The sequence below is a fragment of the Canis lupus genome, chromosome 19, assembly GCF_011100685.1.
Source record: "Canis lupus familiaris isolate Mischka breed German Shepherd chromosome 19, alternate assembly UU_Cfam_GSD_1.0, whole genome shotgun sequence".
Lineage (NCBI taxonomy): Eukaryota > Metazoa > Chordata > Mammalia > Carnivora > Canidae > Canis > Canis lupus.
Window position 1 is genome coordinate 41,243,311 of NC_049240.1, and position 23,511 is coordinate 41,266,821.

General features: G+C 36.5%; 1 protein-coding gene across 1 annotated transcript in view; it reads left to right on the forward strand.

The window, feature by feature from the left end:
- THSD7B (thrombospondin type 1 domain containing 7B) overlaps nucleotides 1–23,511 on the forward strand; it is a 725,201-nt gene that overhangs the window by 170,168 nt on the left and 531,522 nt on the right. The window contains exon 3 of the mRNA XM_038565098.1: nucleotides 10,786–11,031. Coding sequence (XP_038421026.1) covers nucleotides 10,786–11,031 — 246 coding nt within the window. The remainder of the gene's footprint in view (nucleotides 1–10,785; nucleotides 11,032–23,511) is intronic.

The window sequence follows — 23,511 nt, forward strand, 5'->3', positions numbered from 1 at the left end:
ACTATAGACCTAACAGGCACCCAAAGAGTATTCTATTCAACAACAGCAGAATACACAGTCTTTTCAAATAACCATGGACTATTGAATAGGTTAGAGTATGTTAAGCCACAAAATGTCTTAGAAAATTCAAGAAGATTGAAATCATACCAAGTATCTTCTCTGACTAGAATGGCATGAAACTTGGAATCAGTAACAAGAAGAAAATTAGAAAATTCACAAACACATGGAAATAAAACAACACTCTCCTGAAGAACCAGTGAATTGAAGAAGTGAAAGGGGAAATAAAAAAATGTTTCTTAAGACAGACACAATAGGAAAAATAACTTCCATAATTTATGGGATGCACCAAAAGCAGTTCTAGGAGGGAAGTTTATAGCAGTATATGCTTATATTAAGAAGCAAAAAAGACGCTAATAATCGAACTCTACACCTAAGGAACATGGAAAAGGAGAACAAACTGAGCCCAAAATTAGTGGAATAAAAGAAATAATAAAGATTTGAACATAAATAAATGGAATAGACAGCAGAAAAGCACTAGAAAAGATCAATGAACAACGTTGGTTATTTAAAGAGAGAAAATTGAGAGGCAGCCCAGGTGGCTCAGCGGTTTACTGCCGCCTTCAGTCCAGGACGTGATCCTAGAGACCGGGGGTTGAGTCCCACGTCGAGCTCCCTGCATGGAGCCTGCTTCTCCTTCTGCCTGTGTCTCTGCCTCTCTCTCTCTGTCTCTCATGAATAAATAATAAAATCTAAAAAAAAAAAAAAAAAAAAAAAAAAAAGAAGATAAAATTGACAAACCCCTAGCGAGACTAACCAAGGAAAAAAGAAAACCCTCCAATTTAGAAATTATAGGTGAAAAAGTAGATGTTACAACTGATACCAGAGGTGTTGAAAAGATCATGAGGGGCCGCTATGAATAATAACCCGACAACTGGACAACCTAGAAGAAATGGAAAAATTATTAAAACATAGAGTTCACTAAGACTAAATCAGGAAGTAATAGAAAATCTAAATAAACCAATTACTAGGAAGGGGATTGAGTTAGTAATAAAAAATCACTCAACCTAGAAAAGCCCAGGACCAGATGGCTTCACTGATGAGCTTTACCATACATTTGAAGAAGACTCAACACCATTCCTTCTCAAACTCTTCTAAAATATTAAAGCAGAAGGAGCCATCCCAAACTCATTTTACAAGGCTAGCACTATCCTGGTACCAAAACCAAAAAAAGGATATTACTATTAAAGAAAACTATAGGTCAATATCCTTGATGAACGCTGATGCAAACATTCTTATGAAATACTAGCAAACTGAAATTAGCAACACATTAAAAGAATGGTATGCTGTGATCAAGTGGGCTTTATTTCTGGGATGCAGTCATGTTTTTTTTTTTTTTTTTTTTAAGATTTTATTTATTTCACGAGAGACACAGAGAAAGAGAGGCAGAGACATAGACAGAGGGAGAAGCAGGCTCCATGCAGGGAGCCCGATGTGGGACTTGATCCTGGGTCTCCGGGATCAGGTCCTGGGCTGAAGGCGGCGCTAAACCGCTGAGCCACCGGGGCTGCCCTGCAGTCATGTTTTAATGCACCAATCAATGTGATACCTCACATTGATAGAATGAGAGAATCATATGATCATCTCCATATATGCAGAAAAAGCATTTAACAAAATTCAACATCCATTCATGATAAAAATTCTTTTTTTTAAAGCTACAAATCAGATGTATTTTATTTATTTATTTTAAATATTTTTTATTTTATTTATCCATAGAGACATTTCTTTAATAAGAGGTGCTGAGATAATTGGGTATTCATATGTATCAGAATGAAACTGGACCTATATTTTACACCACTCACAAAATTACCTTGAAATGGATTAAAGACTTAGATATAATACCTGGAACTGAAAATCTTAGAAGAAAACTAAAGAATAAAGCTCCTTGACATGGTCTTGGTAATGGTTTTTTGGATATAACACCTTAAGCGTAAGAAACAACAACAGTAACAACAAAGGAGATAAATGGGACTATATCAAACTAAAAAGCTCTGCACAGCAAAAAAAAGCTATTGACAAAATGAAAAGACTACCTACAGAATGGGAAAAAATATTTGCAAACTGTATATTTGATAAGGGGTTAATATCGAAAATATATAAAGAATTTATACAACTCAATACATACTTGCATATATACTACATACTCCAATTTAAAAATGGGTAAAGGACCTGAAAAACATTTATTCAAAGAAGATACCCAAAAGGCCACAGTTACAGGAAAAGATGCTCAACATCATTAGTCATTAGGGAAATGCAGATTAAAACTACAAGAATCACCTCATGTGTGTTAGAATTGCCATCATCAAAAAGACAAGAGATAGCAAATGCTGGTTTGGATGTGGAGAAAAGGGAACACTTGTGTACTGTTGATGGGATTGTAACTTGGCATAGCAACTATGGAAAGCAGTAGGGAGGATCCCCCCAAAATTAAAAATAGAACTACAATATGATGTACCAATTCCACTTCTGAGAATGTATCCAAAGGAAACGAAAACACCAACTTAAAAAGATATTTTCACCTCCATGTTCATAGCAGCATATTTACAATAACCATTCATGGACACAACCTAAGTATTCACTGATGGATGCATGGATAAAGAAATTGTGAATTGTGGGGTCTGTGTGTGTGTGTGTGTATGTATGTGTATGTGTGTATAATTGTGTATATATGTGTATATAGATATGAACTATATATAATGTATAAAATATATGTAATTGAATATTATTAGGTATAAAAAATAAGAAACCTTACCATTTGTGAAGACTTGGATGGACCTCGAAGGCATTATGCTAAGTGAAATAAGTCAGGCAGAAAAAATGAATATTACATGATCTCACTTATATGTGTAATCTTAAACAAACAAAGAAATAAAACCTCATAGAAAAAGAGATCAGACTTATGGTTACCAGAGGCGGAGGGTGAGGGAGAGGTAGAAGCAGAGGAAGGTGGGAAAAGATATAAACTTCCAGTTTTAAGGTAAGTAAATATAAGGATGTGATGTACAGCATAATGATTATAGCTAACACTGCTGTATGCTACATAGAGACGTTAAGAGACTAAGGCCTGAGTTCTCATCACAAAGAGGAATTTTGTTCTTTTACTTTTTTCTTTTCTTCTTTCTTTTCTTATTTTATCTGAGAAGATGGGCATTAGCTAAATCTAATATGGTCATCATCTCACAATAATGTAAACCCCAACCATCATGCTGTATGTTTTAAACTTACACAGTGATGTATGTCAATAATTTTTCAATAAAATTGGAAAAAAGAAATTGAAAGGCATTCCAATAGCTTTATTTTATGGAGTTCAATAACTTTATTTTATTCAATAGTTTTATTTTATTGAGAATCAGAGAGAAAAAATTTAAATAACTTCAGGATGGCCCTCTTAGTTATACATTTTAACCTAAGTATTTTTTTTTTTGTTAAACAAGACATCTTTTACCTCAGGTTAATTTGGCCGCACAAGGAGGTCATCGAAAGGAAGTAAACTCATAATGTCCCAGCTAAAATTTCTCAGTAATGCTTAGTGTTTAGTATTTTTTTTCTGACTAATTTTAAATTCTTACATTTTCAAATTTGCCTTCCAGACATTTTAGAAACTTTGGTTATTTGAATGTCTATTTTTTGCTGAATTTTATATTGTCATAGGCAGCCCACATTTTAGTCCACTTTCTGAAGCATCTAGGGATTTCATGTAAGACTTGTTATGTGCCTTTTTTCTTCTTTAGGCTATAACTCTTATTTTCTTTTCAGATATCCCAGTTAGTTTAACCAGTGGCAGAAAAATACCACCAGTTTGGAGTCAAAATTCTTAAAATAAATGGCATATATTATATCTGATTTCCCAAATGTATTCTTTTTTAAGCCTATCTCAGTTTTAGTTCATTTCTCTTCATTTCTCCATTCACCTTTTATTCCCTAGTGTTATTTTCATGATGTGATCTTGCAATAATTCTCTAAGTTAGAATCTGTGAGCTCTGGAAGTAACTGTTCCCTTGTTAGTCAGCTATGATTTGGGTAAGCTGCTAACATATGGACAGCAGTGTTTTTGCTAAATAATTAGAATAACTGTGCTTTCAAAGGGCCCAAGTTAGTTGCAGTTTCACTTCTATAAAAATAAGTTTTTAACTATATAGTGTGTTTTTGAAGTATTAAATTCTGTAAACAAATGTTACATAATGTAGATCAAGATTAATGAAAGTGAAAATAATTCCACAATTTGATACTTTATTCATATATGTTTAATTACTTCTAGCCAGTAGTTTTTCCATGTCTAGAGTAGATTCAGCTCTTCAGAAATTTGTTAATTTATAGATTGGATCATTATGTGGCTTTAACAAAGCTCCGTGTCAGTTAACTTTTCTGGCTTCTTGTTAAATATGGCAAAATGAACATGATCATTTATCACTGCTATATTATAGAATCCCACTTAACTAACAGTAAAGGAATAAAAAAGACATAAACTCTCAAGGGCAAATATAATAGGAAGGGATATGACAGCTAAATAGAAATGCCAACAAATTTTGGGAGCTGGAAAGCAGATGGATGAGTGGTAATTTACCTAGCAGAGTGGAAAAAAACTGAAAGCTCCCTTTCAGTTGGAAGATCTGCAAAAAGCAAGTCAGCTTACATGGCACAGATTCACGAGACACAAAGCTGTGTGTTTATCACATTTTCGCCTCTTCCATAGCACATAGAAAGCTATTTCACCATCTTCTTTGCAGTTATATTAGAGCCATTTGACTGATTTGGCCAATGAAATATAGACAGAAGTAAAGTAAGCCACTTCTTAGCTAAAGTTATAAATCACTTTGGACCATCCTCCTACCCTGCCTTTCCTTTCTAAAGGTGAACTTAGAATTCATGTATTCTAGATGGTGAATATATAAGATGGACAAACCGGATCTTTAAGTCTTTAGGTAGAGTGCCTTCTAGGATAGTCTACACTGAACTGTATGCAGAAGGAAAATGAACAGTTATTTTGTTAAATCATTCAGTTTTCAGGATTTGTTACCACAGTATAATCTCAATAGGTCTGAAAGTTTCTCCTTTACACGCAGAATATAGTGTAAGTGTGAAAATAATTCTGTGAACATGTAGATGGAATGAAGATCCATACATAATTTGCGAGAGTGCCCTGACAGCTTCCTTCCTCCAGTCAGCTTTCTTAAAACTAATAGTCAGATCTATACAATGAAACAAGAGATAGGAGAATTCCTTTCTTGGGAAAAAGGTGGGCATTAGTCAGTCTACCATAATGGACAAGCAATATGGATGGTCAATATGGATAGGATGACTGAATAGCCATTTAAGTGTAAGAAGAATATAAAACTCAGTGGTAAGCTCAAAAAACAAATGTACTTTTCTAATATTAAAAAAAACAAACATCTGATACTGCCTTTTTGAACATGTAAGAAAGGAAACATCTCACAATACCTAATACATTCGCTATGTGAATATTTATGGCTCAACTCAGGACAAATATACTAAAGAAAATACTTCACATATGTAGTACAAAGACATATAAAAAGAGGTTCAATAAATAATCCTGTGGATTTGCAAGAAAGTAAACACAACCAAAATGTGCACTAATGGGAAAATGAATAAATGAATTTCTATGTACTCATATTGGAATATTACTAATGAAAATGAAAGCACACTATCTGTATTTATCAACATGGGTAGATCTAGAAGTCATAATATTAAGTGAGGAAAATAATTTCCAAAAGTAATACATTTAATAAAACATTTAAGTAAAACTTTTAAAAACATGCAAGACAATGAATGCTATAGATATTTATGAACATATACATATTTAGTTGAAGTATAAAGACATTGTAGAGAATAACAAAAATAGATGTCAAGATGGTGGCTATGTCTGGAGAAGGAATTACAAGGAACACAGGAAAGTTTACCTGAATTTGTTTTTTTAATAAATTTTATTTATTTTACAAAATAAAATATTTTTATTTAATGAAATCTGACATAAACGTTAACTATGCTAGTAAAGTCTAGGAGTATGCATTCTATTACTTAACTTTTCTGAATGTTTGAGATATTTAACATTTTTAAAAATAGTAACTGAAGTGTTGATGAAGAGAAGATAGTTTTCTGTTGAATTTTGTCTTGTAAGAGTTTCTGTCTTATTTTCTAAATAAAGAGATTTTCCTACATTTTCAGAGGAAGTAAGAATTACTAGAGTAATTTTTAGTTTCAGTGATTTCCTTTACAGTGAATACTTGTGAATTAATTTACAAATGACAACGTGTTCTGTAAATGTCAAGCAGTTATAATTACCATAGCATCTTTTTTTAAGACAAATCCACAGTATATGTCTTGTTTTAAGAAGACACACCACCTTCTATAAAAGGATTAATTTCCATTTCTGTAAGTAGATGATAATATTTGTAATGGGCTTTGGTTTATAAGGTTATTCTATTTATACTAAAAGTTACTACAACTATGATGGGTAGGGGTGAGTAAATCACATTTTATTATCTTTTTTTTTTTTTTTTTCCTGCAGATAATGAAATTAAGTAGCCAAGGAACTAAGGTCATGCTAATGTATTGTGATGCAAAATTCAATGCCCAGGTATTTCTTATTCACCACTTAGTGCTTATCTATATAATCTCACTGATCAAAGTAGACCAGAGCCTTCTGTGGTACCTTTTATGAATTTTTTTTTTTACACCAAGAAGGTATGTTTGTAAAAAATAGCATTAAAAATAAGTGAGTATGTTTTCAATGGAACATATGCATTTCCTAATTCCAAAAATTAGGAGCCTTTTTCAAAAATGTGAAAGTCCCTGATCAATCCCTGCAACTCCTTGCAAGTCTTATCCATTCTACTGAGGCAGTAGGAAAGTCATTTTGGGGAAGATGAGCAACAGAGAGTGAAAGCTGGTAAATGGGAAGAACAAAACCACCACTTCAGTTATAGATAGAGAACTACATAGTGTGGGACCTTCTTTGTAAAAGGGAGAGGAAAGTCTGTCTTGGAAATTGAGCCTTTTTTTTTTTTTTTCTAAAAACACATAAATTGAAAAACTCCATTAAGTTTTGTATTACTGTGTGAGGTAGAGCTGCCTTAACAAAGTATCACTGACTGGGTGGCTGAAACAGTGGGAATTAATTTTCTCACTGTTCTGGAGTCTGGAAAATCTAAGATCAGGTGTCAGTGATCTGATGCCTCTCTGCTTGGCTTGTAGACAGTATCTTCTTTCTCTGTCTTCACAGTCTTTCTTCTGTATGTGCCCGTGTTCTAATCTCTTCTTGGAAGCAGACCATTCATACCATTCATTCATATGTGGGATTAGAGCCCACGCTGGTGAGCTCATTTTAACTTCATTATTTCTCTAAAGACCTTCAAATAGACACATATTCTGAGGTACTGACAGTTGGCACTTCAATGTATGAATTTGGAAGCTGATAACAATTCCTGAAAGGTGAGAAACCTAGATACTTCTTGATCAACAGGTTTCTGCTGTGTGATACACTAAAAGAGGTCTTTTCCCCCTACCCCCAGCATGCACAGAGATAGTATATTCTGACATAGGTGGGACATTTTCTTTTTTTTTCTTTTTCTTTTTTTTTTTTTTAGGTGGGACATTTTCAAGAGACGTTCCTCCTACTGTGTCTTAATACTGATGAAGTTTTGGAATATAGGTGAAGTTTGGTGGGGTGAGGTCCAGAGCTGATGACCAAGAAAGAATTCTTGAGGCATCTTTGGTGCAATATGGTGGTTTTATTAAAGCATGGGGACAGAACTTGTGGGCAGGAAGAGTTGCTGCCCCAGGCCTGTGAGGGGTGACTAATTATATACCTGGGAGTTGGGAGGGGTTAGGTTGAGGATAGCATACTCTCTAAGGAATTTTGGAAACAGAGTTTCCGGGACCTTGAGGGGCCTAGCTATTATTGGAAAAAGGTCACTTAGGGGATCCTTGGGTGGCTCAGTGGTTTAGCACCTGCCTTTGGTCCAGGGCGTGATCCTGGAGTCCTGGGATCAAGTCATACATTGGGCTCCCTGTGTGGAGCCTACTTCACCCTCTGCCTGTGTCTCTGCCTCTCTCTCTCTGTGTGTCTCTCATGAATAAATAAATAAAACCTTAAGAAAAAAAAAAAGAAAGAAAAGATCACTTATTACCGTTTAATAAAACCTGAGCCATGAGACCCTTCAGATATATATTGGTGGGCCATGTGCTTGGGGGATGATTGCCAACACAGATCTTGGGGATTTAGTGATAAAGGAAATTTCTAAAGGATTTTTTATATGTTAAAGTAGATTTACAGGATCCTGGGGGTCAGGCTAAGATTGCCTTTTGCCCTTAGCAAAGTATTAACATTGAGGGAGTTGAGTCCACAGAGGAATGTCCCTCTCCCTGTTTCAAGGACTCGTCAATGTGCAGCCCCAGGCTTGTGCTTTGTCCTCAGCTAGTCCTCTGTTCCCCCATCAATCCAAATCTCCCAAAATGTTACATTGGAGGGAATAATGGTAATGAGGTATACATTGCCTTTTTCATTTTGAAGGGAATAATCTGATTTGAATAGATTTAAAAGTATATATGTGTATATATGTATATATTAAGTATATATGTGTCTATATTAAGTATATATGTGTGTATGTATTTATATATATGTACACACACATATGTGATACGGGAGAGCTTGGTTCTTGTCTCACAGAGTCAAAGAATGTATCTTGTGGACACAGGAGAGTGAGTAAAGGCATGCAAGTTTATTAAGCAAAGAGAAAGCTCTCAGGAGTGAGAGGGGTCCAGACAAGGTTGCCACTGAGGGCTTTTAGGGTTGGTCTTTTATTGAAAGCCAACCAGGGAACCTAAATCTTTTGACATATCTATTGATATCATCATTGAGTAAGGACTAGTGATAACATCTTTAATGGCTAACTTCCTTTTTAGGCTCCTTTTTTGGTAATTCTTTGTTGGTCACAAGTAGCTGTTATAACAAGACCCCATCTCTGGCATCTGGGACAGGATGATCTGATTTATTTATCTCTGGTTTCCTCTCATCTCCACATTTTTGGATTTTTGTGAGCCTGCTTCCCTGGTCCCCTACCTAGCCCTGCCTAGCCCCATTTGTCCTTAACTCACATAAACACATGAACTCTCTGTGGCTTGATGAGGGATATCAATATGGAAACCTCACTATAATTTACTTGAATTTCAACATGTTTTATTTTCCCATGGGCATCACCTTCTGTAGTCCATTTCTCTGGTGGTGGCTCCCTTATCAACATATTTTTGTATATAAGAAACATGGAATCGTTTTTACTACTTCTCTCTTTTTAAACACATGCAGAGGAACCATTATTGAATCCTGACTATATAGTTCATTACTCCACCAGTTTTCACAGGCCCACTTTTGGAAGTCAATGTTTGAAAATGTATTGACTTATATTCCTATCAAAATCATCCCTTTCTTCCCCAAGGTAATGGATGCTTTTGATAGAATGAGGAAATGGCTAACAAAAAGTGGGGGGAAAAAAGGGGTCAATTAATATGTGAACTATATCTTCCTATAGGAAGCACTTTGAGCATTGTGCTTTATAAATTGACAGATATTTGGCAGCTGACAAATTGGCTTTTATTTACCCCCTTTTGGTGTATTTATCAATGTTTAACTCCCAGTCCAGTAGGGGTGGGCACCTTGTTTTACAGAATTTGTTGATTTCTGTAGTGTAAATACTCCCACCATAGCCAATTTTAAGTTACTTGCAGGAAATTAGCTAGCATGCAAAATTCCTGAAAATTTAATAGTTCTTGTGAAACAATAGTACATCTAGCACTGGCATACCTTTGGTTTCCATCCTCACAAAGTTTTACATCAAGGCTTCAAATATGCTGTTTCAGTGACCTAAAATAATCTTTCTGTGCTCCAGAAGTTCCTATTAATCTTTCAAAGAAATGCAGCTCTAATGCTTAGAACCTCCTCCTCAGCTCCTCTCATCCCCCAGGCCTTCCTAGGGGGTCCATCACTGACTCATCAACTGTTTTCCTCATCATTATAAATGCTTTTGTGTTGGATTCATCCCAGTATCCCATTATCCTTTTTATTTATTTATTTGTTTCCCAATTAGATTGTTAGCATTTGATAGCACTTTAATTGTGCAAATGAGGAAATTAATGATAAGAGCCTAGCAGCGTGGGGGAAACATGTTATCACATTTGTTTATTTTTTTTCATAGCTCAATATGTAAAAGAATATCTAGATTAATACTCTACAGTTGTACTGTTGTTTGACCTTTGACAAATGACTTAGCCTTCCTGAGCCTGTTTTCTACAGATGGAGGTAATAATACATAATCTCATGAGACTGATGTGAGAAAGTACCTGTGAGATGCAGCACAGTGTGTGACACCTGGGGACCAGTCAACAAATGGCGACTGTATGTTATATTGTAGGTGAAAGCATAGTAGGAGAGCCTCCATTATTTTTGGTAATGCTTCAGACAAAGTTCAGGGTGGACTCTTCTTACATATATGTTCTGCTAGAGTGAAGTAACTTCACAGTTTCAGATAAAATAGAGCATACTTTCTTAAAATGGATGTTCTTTCTTATTTTATCATGATGCCTCTAACATTTTTAACCATATTTGAGAGCTTATATCAAATGTCAGAGTTTTTTTTTTTCCATAACAGGTGCTTCATAATGTTGCTTGCATCTGTTTAATCTGTGCTCTACTGTTTTTTGCTTCTGTTCCTTCAGCCTTTGCATGCAAGACTCCTTCCCTTTGACTGTCCAGTCCTGCATCATGCCGAAAGACTGTGAAACTACGGAATGGTCCTCCTGGAGCCCTTGCTCTAAAACGTGTCGTTCAGAAAGTCTCTCACCAGGATTTAGGAGCAGGAGCCGGAAAGTGAAGCATGTTGCTATTGGGGGTGGAAAGGAATGCCCTGAACTTCTTGAGAAAGAGGCCTGTATTGTTGAAGAACTCTTGCAACCATGTCACAGGTATTATACATTCTTTGCATGAGTATCGAGTGTTCCATATAACCTCATTTTATGTAGTGTAGGGATGGTAACAACAGTAACTGTGACTCATAATTGTTGAGTCTTTACTCAGTTTTGAGATCCACACAAAGCAGTACAGCACGGTGGAAGAGCATGGGCTTCTGATTCCTTGGGCTGGAATCCTATTTCTGTGACTTTCTAAATTTGTGAATTTTGGCAAGTAACTTAAATCTAGTGCCTTAGCTTATGCATCTGCTAGCAGTATTTACTTCATCTAACACCTGGCATATAATGAATGCTCAATAACCATTTGTTATCATTACCTGACATGTAACACCTAAATTTTATGACAACCTAAGAAACTAGAAGACAGCCTAGAGACTAGACATATTTTTACCAAAGATGAATTTCATAACATCTTCATTTTGCAAATGAGGCTGTTGATGCTTAGCGAGATTAAATAATTTTTGAGATTACATAGCTAGTGGGTGGCAACACCCTAATTCTAATGCAATTCTGTCTGTAAAGGTTATTGTCACCCTGCACATTGTTTCTAGTACAGAGTCCTGGGGGAGCCAAAGAATGTTGGGAAAAGGCTTGACCTGGATTAGTAAAATTAGTAACTATATTTTAATATTTTTATATTAGTTATATTTTGCCTGTCTGTATGTATCGTCCTTGGTGAAGAGCTCCAATGTATTTTTCTCTAGGTTGTTGACTCACTGGTAGTCCAAGTATGATAATGACAGAAGTCATTTGGAGCTGACTATTCAGAAGTCTTTTAGGGATACATTTGCTGCTGCTGGACAGCTGCCCTGAACTCTGTCTTTTAAATCTGTAGCTATTTTAGATAGATCTTTTCTATAGTTTCTTAGGGTGTATAAGGTTCAAGAATCAATGAAAAGTAAAATGAGGCAAAAAACAGCTTCTTACAAAAATTAATGACACAATTAATCAAAATCAACAGGCATTATTGATGGGCTTACTATTCTTTATGCTTGAGATGATGTGTATATAGGATGAGGCAGGGATGGATGAATCAAGGGGCAAGTTCCTGTTGTCAGATTCTTAGCCACTCACTTCCTCCACTTCATCATTGATTTCAGTGTAGATTCAACTCCTTACTTACTGCTTGTTCATTTTTTACCAAGATGACCCCTTAGATTCGTATCAGTCTGTACCTCAAAAACAGAAGAGGTAGATGTAGTTGATGATTCTTTAAAGATTAACTTATTGTCACACAGAATCTTTCCTAGTTGTGTTGAATATGTGTCAATTCTTTCAAAACGCTGATACTGAGGAAAAGAATGTGATTGGAAATTACATAAAGCCTGAGATCTTTGTTCCTTTTGATTTTGGACACACTTGGATTAAAATTGCATCACCATCATATATTAATTGTGCGTTTTGGGGCAAGCTATACAATCTCTCCAAGGCATTTTCCTTTTCAATAAAATGAGTCCAATTATACTGCCTAAATTGAGGGTTGAATACATATAGACCAGGCACATGAAATGTCAGTCCCAGTGCTCAGCACATAGAGGGCATTACAAAGAAGGGAATCAATCCTTTTGTTGCTATTTGCAGGTGTGTTCATTTCCTCCAGAAAGAAAATCTCTCCTTTCCTTAGATGGCATATTGTGGTGATTTATTGGGGTAGGGAAAATTATTTTTTCTGAGTAATGTGAAATATTTTTTTCTATGGAGGCATAATTCAGAAGGGCTCCCAATGTTAGGCTTCCAGGAATGGAATCTGGGTTTAATGATAAACTTGATCTTGATTCCTTTTTCCTTCATTCCTTTCATGGAAGGATAGCGACCTCTTCTAGATGTTGATTTATAGACATCTGTCCATTTTTTTCTTCTCTTTTCTTTGTTAAAAATTATTACAATTCTCTTGGGAGTCAGAGCAGTTCGTCTCTGATTACTAGAAAGTTGAATTGCATTTACATTTGTTAAATAATGACTACCTTTTATTGAGTACATACTGTTGGCCAATAACTATGTCAGAGATTTAACAAAGATTATTTAGAAGAACAGTAAGCTTATCATCAAAATGGGACACTTTTGTGGGTAAAAGTGATGCAAATTGGTATTGTTCAGAATCAAAACTGAAGTCTATTTGGCTTCAAAGTCAATATTCTTTCCATGACTTTCATGATAGCTGTAAGGAAGACACATCCCCGGGTAAGGGCATATATACACATATTTATGTGTTTATGGGTATCGTTTCTTTCCAACAAAATGATGTGGAATGGTAATGATTCAAGATGTACCAAAGATGAATTTCTTTATTGATCTTCATTTGATTGAACTTTAACATCTGAAAATAGGTCTGACAAATTTCATTGACAATGAACCTGGCCCTCTAGTTCTGCTGTTTGGAAATGTTACTGAATTTGACATTTTTTTTTTCAAACCTTCTCAAATAGTAAATTTGTAGGAAATAGGAGTCCTTGAGAACTCACTGAATACCAACCAATGTTTCCTAGGGAGAATGATGTGTTAGCAACTGATTCCAGGAGAATGCATAAATAACAACAGAATTAACATTGGCTGACATTCTTATTTGTCTGAAATCTGAGCTGTGGCCTCTACCACAGGAAAGCATAAAGGCTGTGTACTAACTTTTGTTTCTAGTGTGACATTGGTGATTAAAATTCATTGTGAACAGGGGAAATGGAAACAAAAATCTATTAGGGAATAAAAAATGCCCATTTCTCCTTTCCCAGAATTCATGAGCAATTCATATACATCAAGCAATCTAATTTACCATATTTCTCCCCAGTAGGGAAATGTTCAGTGGCTTCTCATAGTGTTTTTTAAAACTCTCTCAGAATGCAATTTGGCTTTTACCCATTCACCATCTGTGCTATAAGAGATGTGTTCATCCATTCAATAAATGTACATTGACCTCTTGCTATGTGCCGAACACTATGTTTAATGTTTGTGATACCTCAGAGAACAAAATAGTCAAAATCCTTCCCCTACTCATTGGGCTTAAATTTTAGTGAAGGTATACCAAATAAATATAATAAATAAGCTATACACTGTGTGCATGAGCTGTGGGGGAAAAAAAAACATTATAGCAGGATTGCTGGGATGCTGTGATGTGGGGTCAGCTCAGGTTACACAATTAAACAGGGTCATTACAGAAGTCTCATTTGCACAAGCAGAATATGATAGGGGACCTTGAAAAAGTGAGGAAATCAACCTTTTAGATAACTCGAGGGAAAATATTCCAGGAAGAGGGAAGAGCTAGAGAAGTACCCTTGGTTCTACATATTAATATTGCTCAAAAAGTTCTTCAGTTGCCTAACTTTGGGGCTACTCTTCTCACCAGCTGGACTCTGCTGGTCAGCATTTTAGTGGTAAATACCATGAGTGTCAGTCCCTAAGGTGTGATCCCATTAAAGGCATGGTGACCAAGAGGAGCCCGTTTTAAGAAGTGCTCCCTGAGACCAGAATTTAAGTAAACTTGAAAGGACACAGAAGCTAGTCTATGTTATGCCACCATGGAAATTACAGAACTATAAAGAAGTTAGCATAGTAAAGCCTTAAGTTTGTTTCCAGAGTATGTTTTTAACTAAGACATGTATAGACTCCAAGAAGCCTCTTCATTCTGCTTTCCACAACCTACTTCTAAGTTCGTGTCCCCTTCCAACATAACAAGTACTCACATTGCATCGTATGAGGGTGGGCATAGAAATGAGAGAGACAAGATGAATCTGCTTGTCACTTGTCACCTTTTCTCTTGTGTGTTTATCTCCTGTCATTAGGCATTGTGACCTTAGGCATTATGTTAATGTCTACCTCAAAACATTGAAAGATATGTGTTTTAAGCTACCTTGGTTCTTGTGTCTTTTCTTATGTCCTGATTATTAGATCCTACATCTCAACTCAGAGGATGGTGAAAAGCATTCTAAGACCATAAATAAGGTGGCCCTGTTTACTATAGTATAAGGAAAGCATTTTAAATGCTTAATGTCAGATAATTGAGGCATGGCCTGATGCTGGAACAGCTGTGACTCCAGATCTTGTGTATTTGTGTAGAGAGTGAAGACACTGTAACACACACAAATATTGAAAAATATCAACATCTTTCTTGGAAGTGACACCTCAGGTGACCCATCAGCAGCTTCCACCACTTCTGCAGGAGATAGCAATTTTCACACAAAAATTGTTAAGAGGCTGTTCTGCCTCTTAAATGATCATTTGGAATTTGAAATGGATTATAAGATACTATAAGGCACTGTTAAAAGGTGACAGTGACCAATGTAGATTAAAACTGCTTAGATCTTGAGGCAGGGGCTGAGTGGTTAATACTATTACATATACTGTGTGAAAAAAAAAACTACACAGAAAAGCCCATTTGTAACACATTGTTTCAATACCTGGGTCTGGCACTGAATAGATGGGCTCTCACAATCCATCCCTCCTTATCTCTGGTATGTATGAATTTACCTTATTATGGTCTATCTGTGCAGACTCATAGAGAGAGAAGTGTCTGGGCCTCCTGCAGCCTACTTTGATTTGTTTCTGTAACAACTCCCTGTGGCCAGCCTGTTTGTTCCTAACATCTCTTTAAGGCATTGAACCCAATTTTAGATTTTTCTAGATAAAATTCTTTTTCTTTGAGAAAGCTCTGGGGATTCATTTATATATCTTTATAGATGATATTGAAGCCAGGGATAGAGCTAAGGAAAAGGATGGTAGTCAAAACTTGACTTGGTTATTGGCCTCCTTTGCCCACTGGAACTGTGTAAGTGCTGAAATAGGGTTTGTGTGTTGTGAAGAGGTGTTGGTCCGACACCTTCACCCTGTCACTGTGCTAATGGCTGGGGAATTCAGGAAATGGAAAACTTTCAGTTTCTGTTCACTTAGTGCAGGCTTCTTAAGAATCTTGTAAAAAGATCTTCTTTGACTTATGTTGAAGTTACCCCTCGATACACCTATGGAAGTCGAAAAGATGTGAGTCGAAAATGCATTTATTCTATCTTAACCTACCAAGCATCATAGTTTAGCCTAGCCTACCTTAAATGTGCATAGAATGCTTAAATCAGCTTAAAGTTGGGCAAAATAATCTAACACAAAGCCTCTTTTATAATAATATTGCTTATCTCATGTAATTTTTTGACTACTGAAAGTGAAAAACAGAATGGTTTTAAGTGTATCTGTAATTTACCCTTGTGATCACATGGCTGACTGAGAACTGTGGCTTACTGCCATTGCCCAGCACCATGCGAGTATCAGACTACACATTGCTAGGTGGAAAAAGATCAAATTTGAAAGTATGGTTTCTACTGAATGTGTCTCACTTTCATGCCATCACAAATCAGAAATATGTAAGTTGAGCTCTTGTAAGTCAGAGACTCTCTGTAATATTACTCTTTAAAAACTAGAGGATCCAAAACAAGATAACCATATTCTTTAAGAGTATTTAATAGTTGGTAATGTTCTTACAAATCATCCCATACATAGAGATGTGGCTTTTTTTGTTTATTTTTTCCTCTAATTAAGAATGGGTAACACTTATAAAAATGCCTGGCTCATTGTAAATGCTCAGAAAACAATGAGTGAGTGAGTGAGTGAGTGAGTGAGTGAGTGAATGAATGAATGAATGAATGTTCTTAGGTAGGGCAATTCCAGAATAACATCATGCACAGGATATTTTCTTCCATGATCATACTTATTATATAACATGTGTGAAGGATTCAAAGTCATTTCTTATTAAGAGCAGCTGAAATTGGCATCGTCAAAGAGATTAAATAAGAACATCTACCCAGAACAGGGAGGGACACATGAAGCTTGATTTGACATGGTCCCCAATGGCTGTCTTGCTTCTGCTAACAGCGTGTCTGGTTTTCCAGATAAGAAGTTTCTATTTTCATTAGGTTGTAAGTACAGCTTCAGAAAGGGTGAGGAATGAGATCACAGTCTGAATTTGCAAAAGTTTGCCTTCCAGAACAGAATGGCATGCATATCACCTATCACATCTTCTGTATCTTCTCCCATTGATCATCCACTACAGCACTAACACCCTGTACATGATAGGAACTCCATGCAATTTTAAAAATATTTTAATTGATTCATTAAGGATGTTTTAAAAAATGTTTTAATTAAGCTGCTTTTCAGCAGCACTTGAGGAGTAAAGGAGTCATCACCTGGAGCCCTCAGGAGACTCTGCTTTAGACGAGAAACAATAGTTTCAAATAATCTATAAATTGTTTCAACAGAAGAAGACTGATGTCTTTTTATTGAGTCTGTCTTTTACTGGTGTATATTGTTTCATGAGTCCCCATTGTGTCACTTTAAGTCCTCTTGGATAGAAGATTTGTTCCCGTGTTAGTGTAAGAAAGTTAACGTACTGCTAAGTGCTGTGCATAGCGATAGGAGTCTATTAATAATACATATGTGGAGTTTAGCTAGCGAAGCCATCTGCTGAAGGGCAAAGAGCTTTGCACTTTAGAGTAGCTTTCCATAATCAATAGTCCCACTCTATTCAATAAAAAATTACTAGAGCATAAAATATATAAAGCTTGATCCATTCCCTTTATTTTGGTCATCTGTTCAGCAAAAAAAATGACAAGTTAATTCTTTTCTAAATGCATTTACAACTTTAAAAGGACAACAGACATTATCATAAATTAGTCATGCTGCAGTACACTGATTGTTAATATAAACACATTTAATTTGAATACCTTGCACTAGGGTTTCAATTCTAAGAGTGTTTGCACATCTATATATGCTTAGTCAAAACATGACCATTAACTAATGCAATTATTCTTTCAATCTGTCATCATTGAATCACTTAAGATTTTATTCCACGTTGCTTTGCTTTAAACCCAAGCCTTTAGAAGGAGAAAAGAAATCCACACTTTGTAAGCAATTCTAAGCCTTGTGAAAGTGATAAAGCATATATTCTAAAGGGCAGAGGTTCCTAGAAAACTCTGATGGGCCTGCCATCCTGTTGCCATTAGAATCACTTTATGGCATATTAGTAGGATGGAGGTCTTTCAAAAACAGTCACCAAATGTGCCTACTTTTCTAATTTTGGCTTTGCTAATTTAGGATGTCTCTACTCGTTGCTTCACAGCAATGAATCCATTCCTTACTCCTTCTGCCTTTCCCCTTTGCATTTGAAGAGTAGCTTGATTACAGGATTCCTTGAATTAACACCACTGTCTGGAAGACAAGCTGGTTATCTCAGCAATTGAATTTGGGGGCCTTGATTCACTTTTCCTACCCCAGAATTTCTCTTCTGTATCTATTAATGGGAATATGTATTTCTATCTTTAGGATTTTCTTTCTTTTATTTAATCTTGATTTCTTCTTTAAGCTGCATACACCTCCTTCGAATGATAACATATTTAATATTAGCTTTTTTATAACTTATTTATTCCACTATAGTTAACATTACAGTTAGTTTCAGGTGCACAATATAGTGATTCAGCAATTCCATACATCACTTGGTGCTCATCACAAGTACACACCCAACTTTTAGTATGTATCATGTGGATACATTTGTTGACCATTTCCTAAGAGGAGACGTACATTATAGGGAACACATGAGGAGACCGGACCCTAAGTTTCAGGCATGAGACGCAGATTTAGAAAGCAAATTCTAGAAGGTTAATGAAGAAAAACTGAAGTTTAGAGTTACAATCCATGATTGCCCTGATAATTGGGTTATTGTCCCCTTTTCTGGCCTGCCTCATTTAAGAATTCAATGCCAAAAAATTGTGGTGCTAATGCTTGGGAAAAACAATTTGGAATCATTCTTCATTTCTCCCTTTCTCTCTCATCCATATCAAATCCATTAGAAGCTGTCTCTGCCTCCCAGTATATCCTAAGCTGGTCACTTCTCACCACATTCGCTATGATCAGCCCAGTTAAAGCCACTATTGTCCCTCCTAAATGACCAAAGACCTTCAAATTTGTCTTCCTTCTTCACATCCCTCATTGCCTATTCTTCACTCAGTAGCCAGGATGATCCTTTAAAAATTTAAATCACATCATATTACTGTCTTTCTCAAAACTTTGCAGTGATTTCCCAGCACATTTGGAGTGACACTCATACTCCTAACTCTGGCCTACAGAGGTGTTTATAGCCTGGCTCCTGACCATTCCTCATTTCCTTTCCCTCTTATCCTGACCTACCTGGCCCAGCCACACTGATGTCCTAGAAAGTGCATGCACTCTTCCTCCCTGGGAACTTCAGGTATGCCCTCCTCTCTGCCTAGAATGGTCCCTGCCCGCTTATTCACTGTGCTCATTCCCTCATGTTCTTCAGGATTCTGAAGACTTCCCTGGTCATGGCACTGAAATAGCTCTCCTGGTCCATCTCTTTCTTCTCTGCAGTGTCTGCTGCCATGTTATGTGTGAGGCACTTCTGTCTCTCTGCCCCACTAGAAGGCAATCTTCTCAAGGTCAGGAGCTTTGTCTTGCTCACTGCTTTGCATTTCTGTTGTCTGAAATCTTTCCTGGCACATAGCTGGAGCTCAGGATTTACTTAATGAAAGAAAGGATGAGTGAATGTGTGGTTGCATAAGTGACTCACTTACTAGTTGGGCAGGCTATTTTTCCTAGGGAGTCTTGTTTTTTAGCTCTTCCCCTGCTTTCAGTCTCTCTTACGTATCTGTATGTTAAATAAAATGCCCTTGCATGAGTTATTTTCCCTGTGCATTCAGTATTGAGTTATCAGCATTTCCCTTCTCCGAGGTTGGGGGTCCCAGAGTGGCTGGCAGTTTGCTCTTTCACTAATAGTGGGAATATGGGAGTTTTCACATGAATGGATCATAACAAGTTTACCTAAGATTCAGAATCACCACGGAACAGTGTGAAGAATTTGATTTCAAGCCTTTTTAAAAAGTTGTCTTCTGTAATTTTTAGTGGGAATTTTAATTTTTATAGTTAGAGACTGTTTTATTTGGCTTATATATTATTTCTTTTTTTAATTCACAGTTATATCCTGAAAGTACTAAAGTTTAACCCAATGTGACCACAGTGCTCTAATTATAAGTGGGCTGTAAAATATTCTCAAAATGCATTTTTCATTTGAGACAAAGAAATAAAATAAAAAATATTTTTTATAAAATAAAAAAATAAAATTTGAGACAATAAAATAAAAATTTGGCAGTGCCAAATAGCAAAGGGAGTTTTTTTGTTTGTTTTTGTTTGGTTTGGTTTTGCTTCAGTCCAGAACACACTTCCTCAGGCCATGACCAACATTTGCTTGTCCTCATAATGGCTGGATAGGTAGCTACCTAGTCCCAACTGAACCTATTTTCTAAATCCTTTGACCACGTTTCTTTGGTTTGTCATTCACAATTTTAGTCTTCCTGTCATTTTCACTAAAAAGATGTGCTTTGGAGTCAGATAAATCTGACTTTAAACATTACTCTTTCAATTACTTATATGACCTTGGAAGAATTATTTCTTTTTTATTCCAATTACCCCATCTGTAAAAGGGGAAAGAGTATCTTCCTCATAGGGTTGTTGGGATGATTTCATGAAGTAACCCACCTAAATTTGTTATTGCACTGCCTGGCACAGAGTAGGCATGTAGAAAGTATTAGTTGTTATTGTCACTTGAAGGATATGTCATGAGACTCAAGGAGCTCAAGTAAATTAATACCTTAGCCATTGTGGTCAGCCAGAAGTTTGAAAAAAGCGAATGGATCCTACACATTTCAGGATGTAGGATGAGGATGGACTACTGTTTTTCATTCCGTGGCCCTCTTAACTCTACTTGAAGCATTTCCACAATAAATTTCAAAGTGCTGTATACCCACAGGAGGTAGGACTCTGGCCTTTGAGATTTCCACATTTCCCTTCTAACTAGAAGGACAAAATGAGGGTATGTTAAAAGGCATCAGAGGTGGGGGAGAGAGGATAGAAAAGGCCTGGTTTTTGACAGAAACTTCGCCTTTGAAGAGAATGTCCCAGGCAGTCAGGAAGGCAAGTTGTCTGGGGGCCTCCAGCTGTAACAACTTCTAAAGGAGAATGAGTACCAGTTAGTCAAGAGGACCCCTTTGTTTTCTCCTTTTGTCAGTTCCTGGAGACACTTTCCCAGGTTGATGGAGTTCAGGATGTGCACTTTTCATCATTGCGGGGTGATTTGTGACTAAACATAGATAGTGCTTTGAAACAAATAAAGAGGATGAGGCAAGATGGTGAAAGACAGGCATTTTAAAAAGGAATACAGAAGTCCCTTCCTGGTGTGTGTTTTCCCTCTGCCACTTGTTGGACTGGTGTTTTCTCTGATGAGGTCAACAACAGAGATAGTGATAAATGCCTTCTAGTTCTTTAGAGAATTTGTTTGCCAGTGAATGGAATTTGGGTGTTGTTGGTTAATGAGCTACTGACAGGGTTTTTGTTACTTTATATAAAGTACATAGTCATTAGACTTTTCATTTTTCTCTATAACAACTTCTAAAATTCTTCCATTGCTAATTCTTAGAGGGTCATGATAAATTAATTGAAAAAGCTGTGTGGCCTGGTCCTTTCAAACAAGCAAACAAATTGCTTTGACTTGTTGTACTTCTGAACTCTATGTTTGCTGAACTTTGGTTGCTGGAACTTAGGCCATGGTATTCCTGGATCTCTATTATTAGGACTTGATGAAATCAATGAACTCCTCATACATAACACATTAATTTGTGTGTGTGTGTGTGTGTGTGTGTGTGTTTTCTGTGGAAGCAAGGAGCAAAAGGTACTTGTAGTAGGATGTAAGCAGGAAGGGATTTAGCATTTATTGAACATTTATTATATGCCATGTTCATCATTTGGTATTATTATACCCATTTTACAGATGAGAAAACAGAACTGGGCCACAGTCACATGTGCCTAATACATGGCAGGGCATAGGTCAGTTGAGCTGTAAATCATGCCTGTTGTCTATACCACACCATTCCCTTTTTTGCCTACCTTATTTGCTAATTATATCCTAGGAGATGCCTACATAGTTCCTATATCTGACTCCCTGCTTAATGGCCAGGGAGCTCTTCTGCTAGAGAACCTATGGAGGAAAAGGGTCTGAAGTGAGACCTTGGTAACCATCCACCCCAACAAATCCTTACCTCCTCATTGCACTTTGCCCTAGAATACAGAGTCACATGCCCTGAGACTCAGATACATGAGGGACAAGCCTTCTGCTTGAGTGACCATGGAGAACAGTGTGAGAACTTTGAGTGGGGTGAAGAGGTTTCAGAACTTCACCTCTGGAGAAGGCCTGCCTTTGGGAAGAACCATACTTTTCTTGGTCTCTCACACCCAGGAATTGGAAACATTATTGTCTGTATTGCCTGCATTAAGCAGGACCTGCACTCTGCACTCCAAAGTCTTGCCCAGCCTACTGACTAATTTTCCAGCCTTGGAAAACCATGTGAAAATGAAGTAGGGAGGCAGAGGGAGAACAGTTGTGTTACAACAAATACCATGGGATTGTCCAAAGCCTTTTTCTACAGTGGACTTTTTATAAGACATATGATTGTCAAATCTCAAGCTTTTTTAGAGTGATGACATGTATTGTGAAGGAGTTTGATCACTATTAAGTTTGTTAGAGATTTGCTTTCTTACTTTGATGTCTGTGACTTGATTTTATGCTAGTTTCTGTAAGGCAAGGATTTTGGTGGCACACACTTATTTTTATTGCTGTTTTTTTTTTTTTATTTTATTTTAAGCAGTCACAAAGCTGAGATATTTTTCCCCAGATCTGAAATGGGACAGCAGTTATGAGAATGTTCTTAGCTTTTGTTTATTGTTCTAGAAGTTAATGAGACTATTGGTATTTATGTGAATGCTGTAGGGTTCTATTTATGCTGTGGGCTTGAAGAATGTTGTAATAACCCCCAAAAGGAAATTCTGTCTGAAATAATTCTCCAGGTCTGAGCACAGTGTTGTTATAGTTGTTTTGTTTTCCGCAAGTTATATACAAATTCTGTTATGTTTTCTCCCCTTATTTGTATATGTGTGTGTCTATTAATATGTATCTTAACCCATTATAAACCAGGAAGCTATATTCCTAAGTCAGTTTAAATAACAGCATGTCTATGTATATAAAAAAGCACCCATCCAGGGATGCCTGGGTGGCTCAGCGACTGAGCATCTGCCTTTGGCTCAGGGCGTTATCTGGGGATCTGGGATCGAGTTCTACATCGGGCTCCCTACATGGAGCCTGCTTCTCCCTCTGCCTATGTCTCTGCCTCTTTCTATGTGTCTCTCATAAATAAATAAATACAATCTTTTTTTTTTTTTTAAGTACCCATCTGTTATATATAGTGCCACATTGTCAACTCATTTTTAACATGTACATCTTTATCCCATTGGGGTCAAGTGGAAATACTTTACTATATCAAGGAGGTTTAAAAGTTGGTCATCTCTGTTTAAAATCATATATCCCCAACTTCACACATTCACACGCTACTAACTTCAAAAGGCTGACTTTCACTTAGTTCTCCAGATGTCTGTGAAGTGATA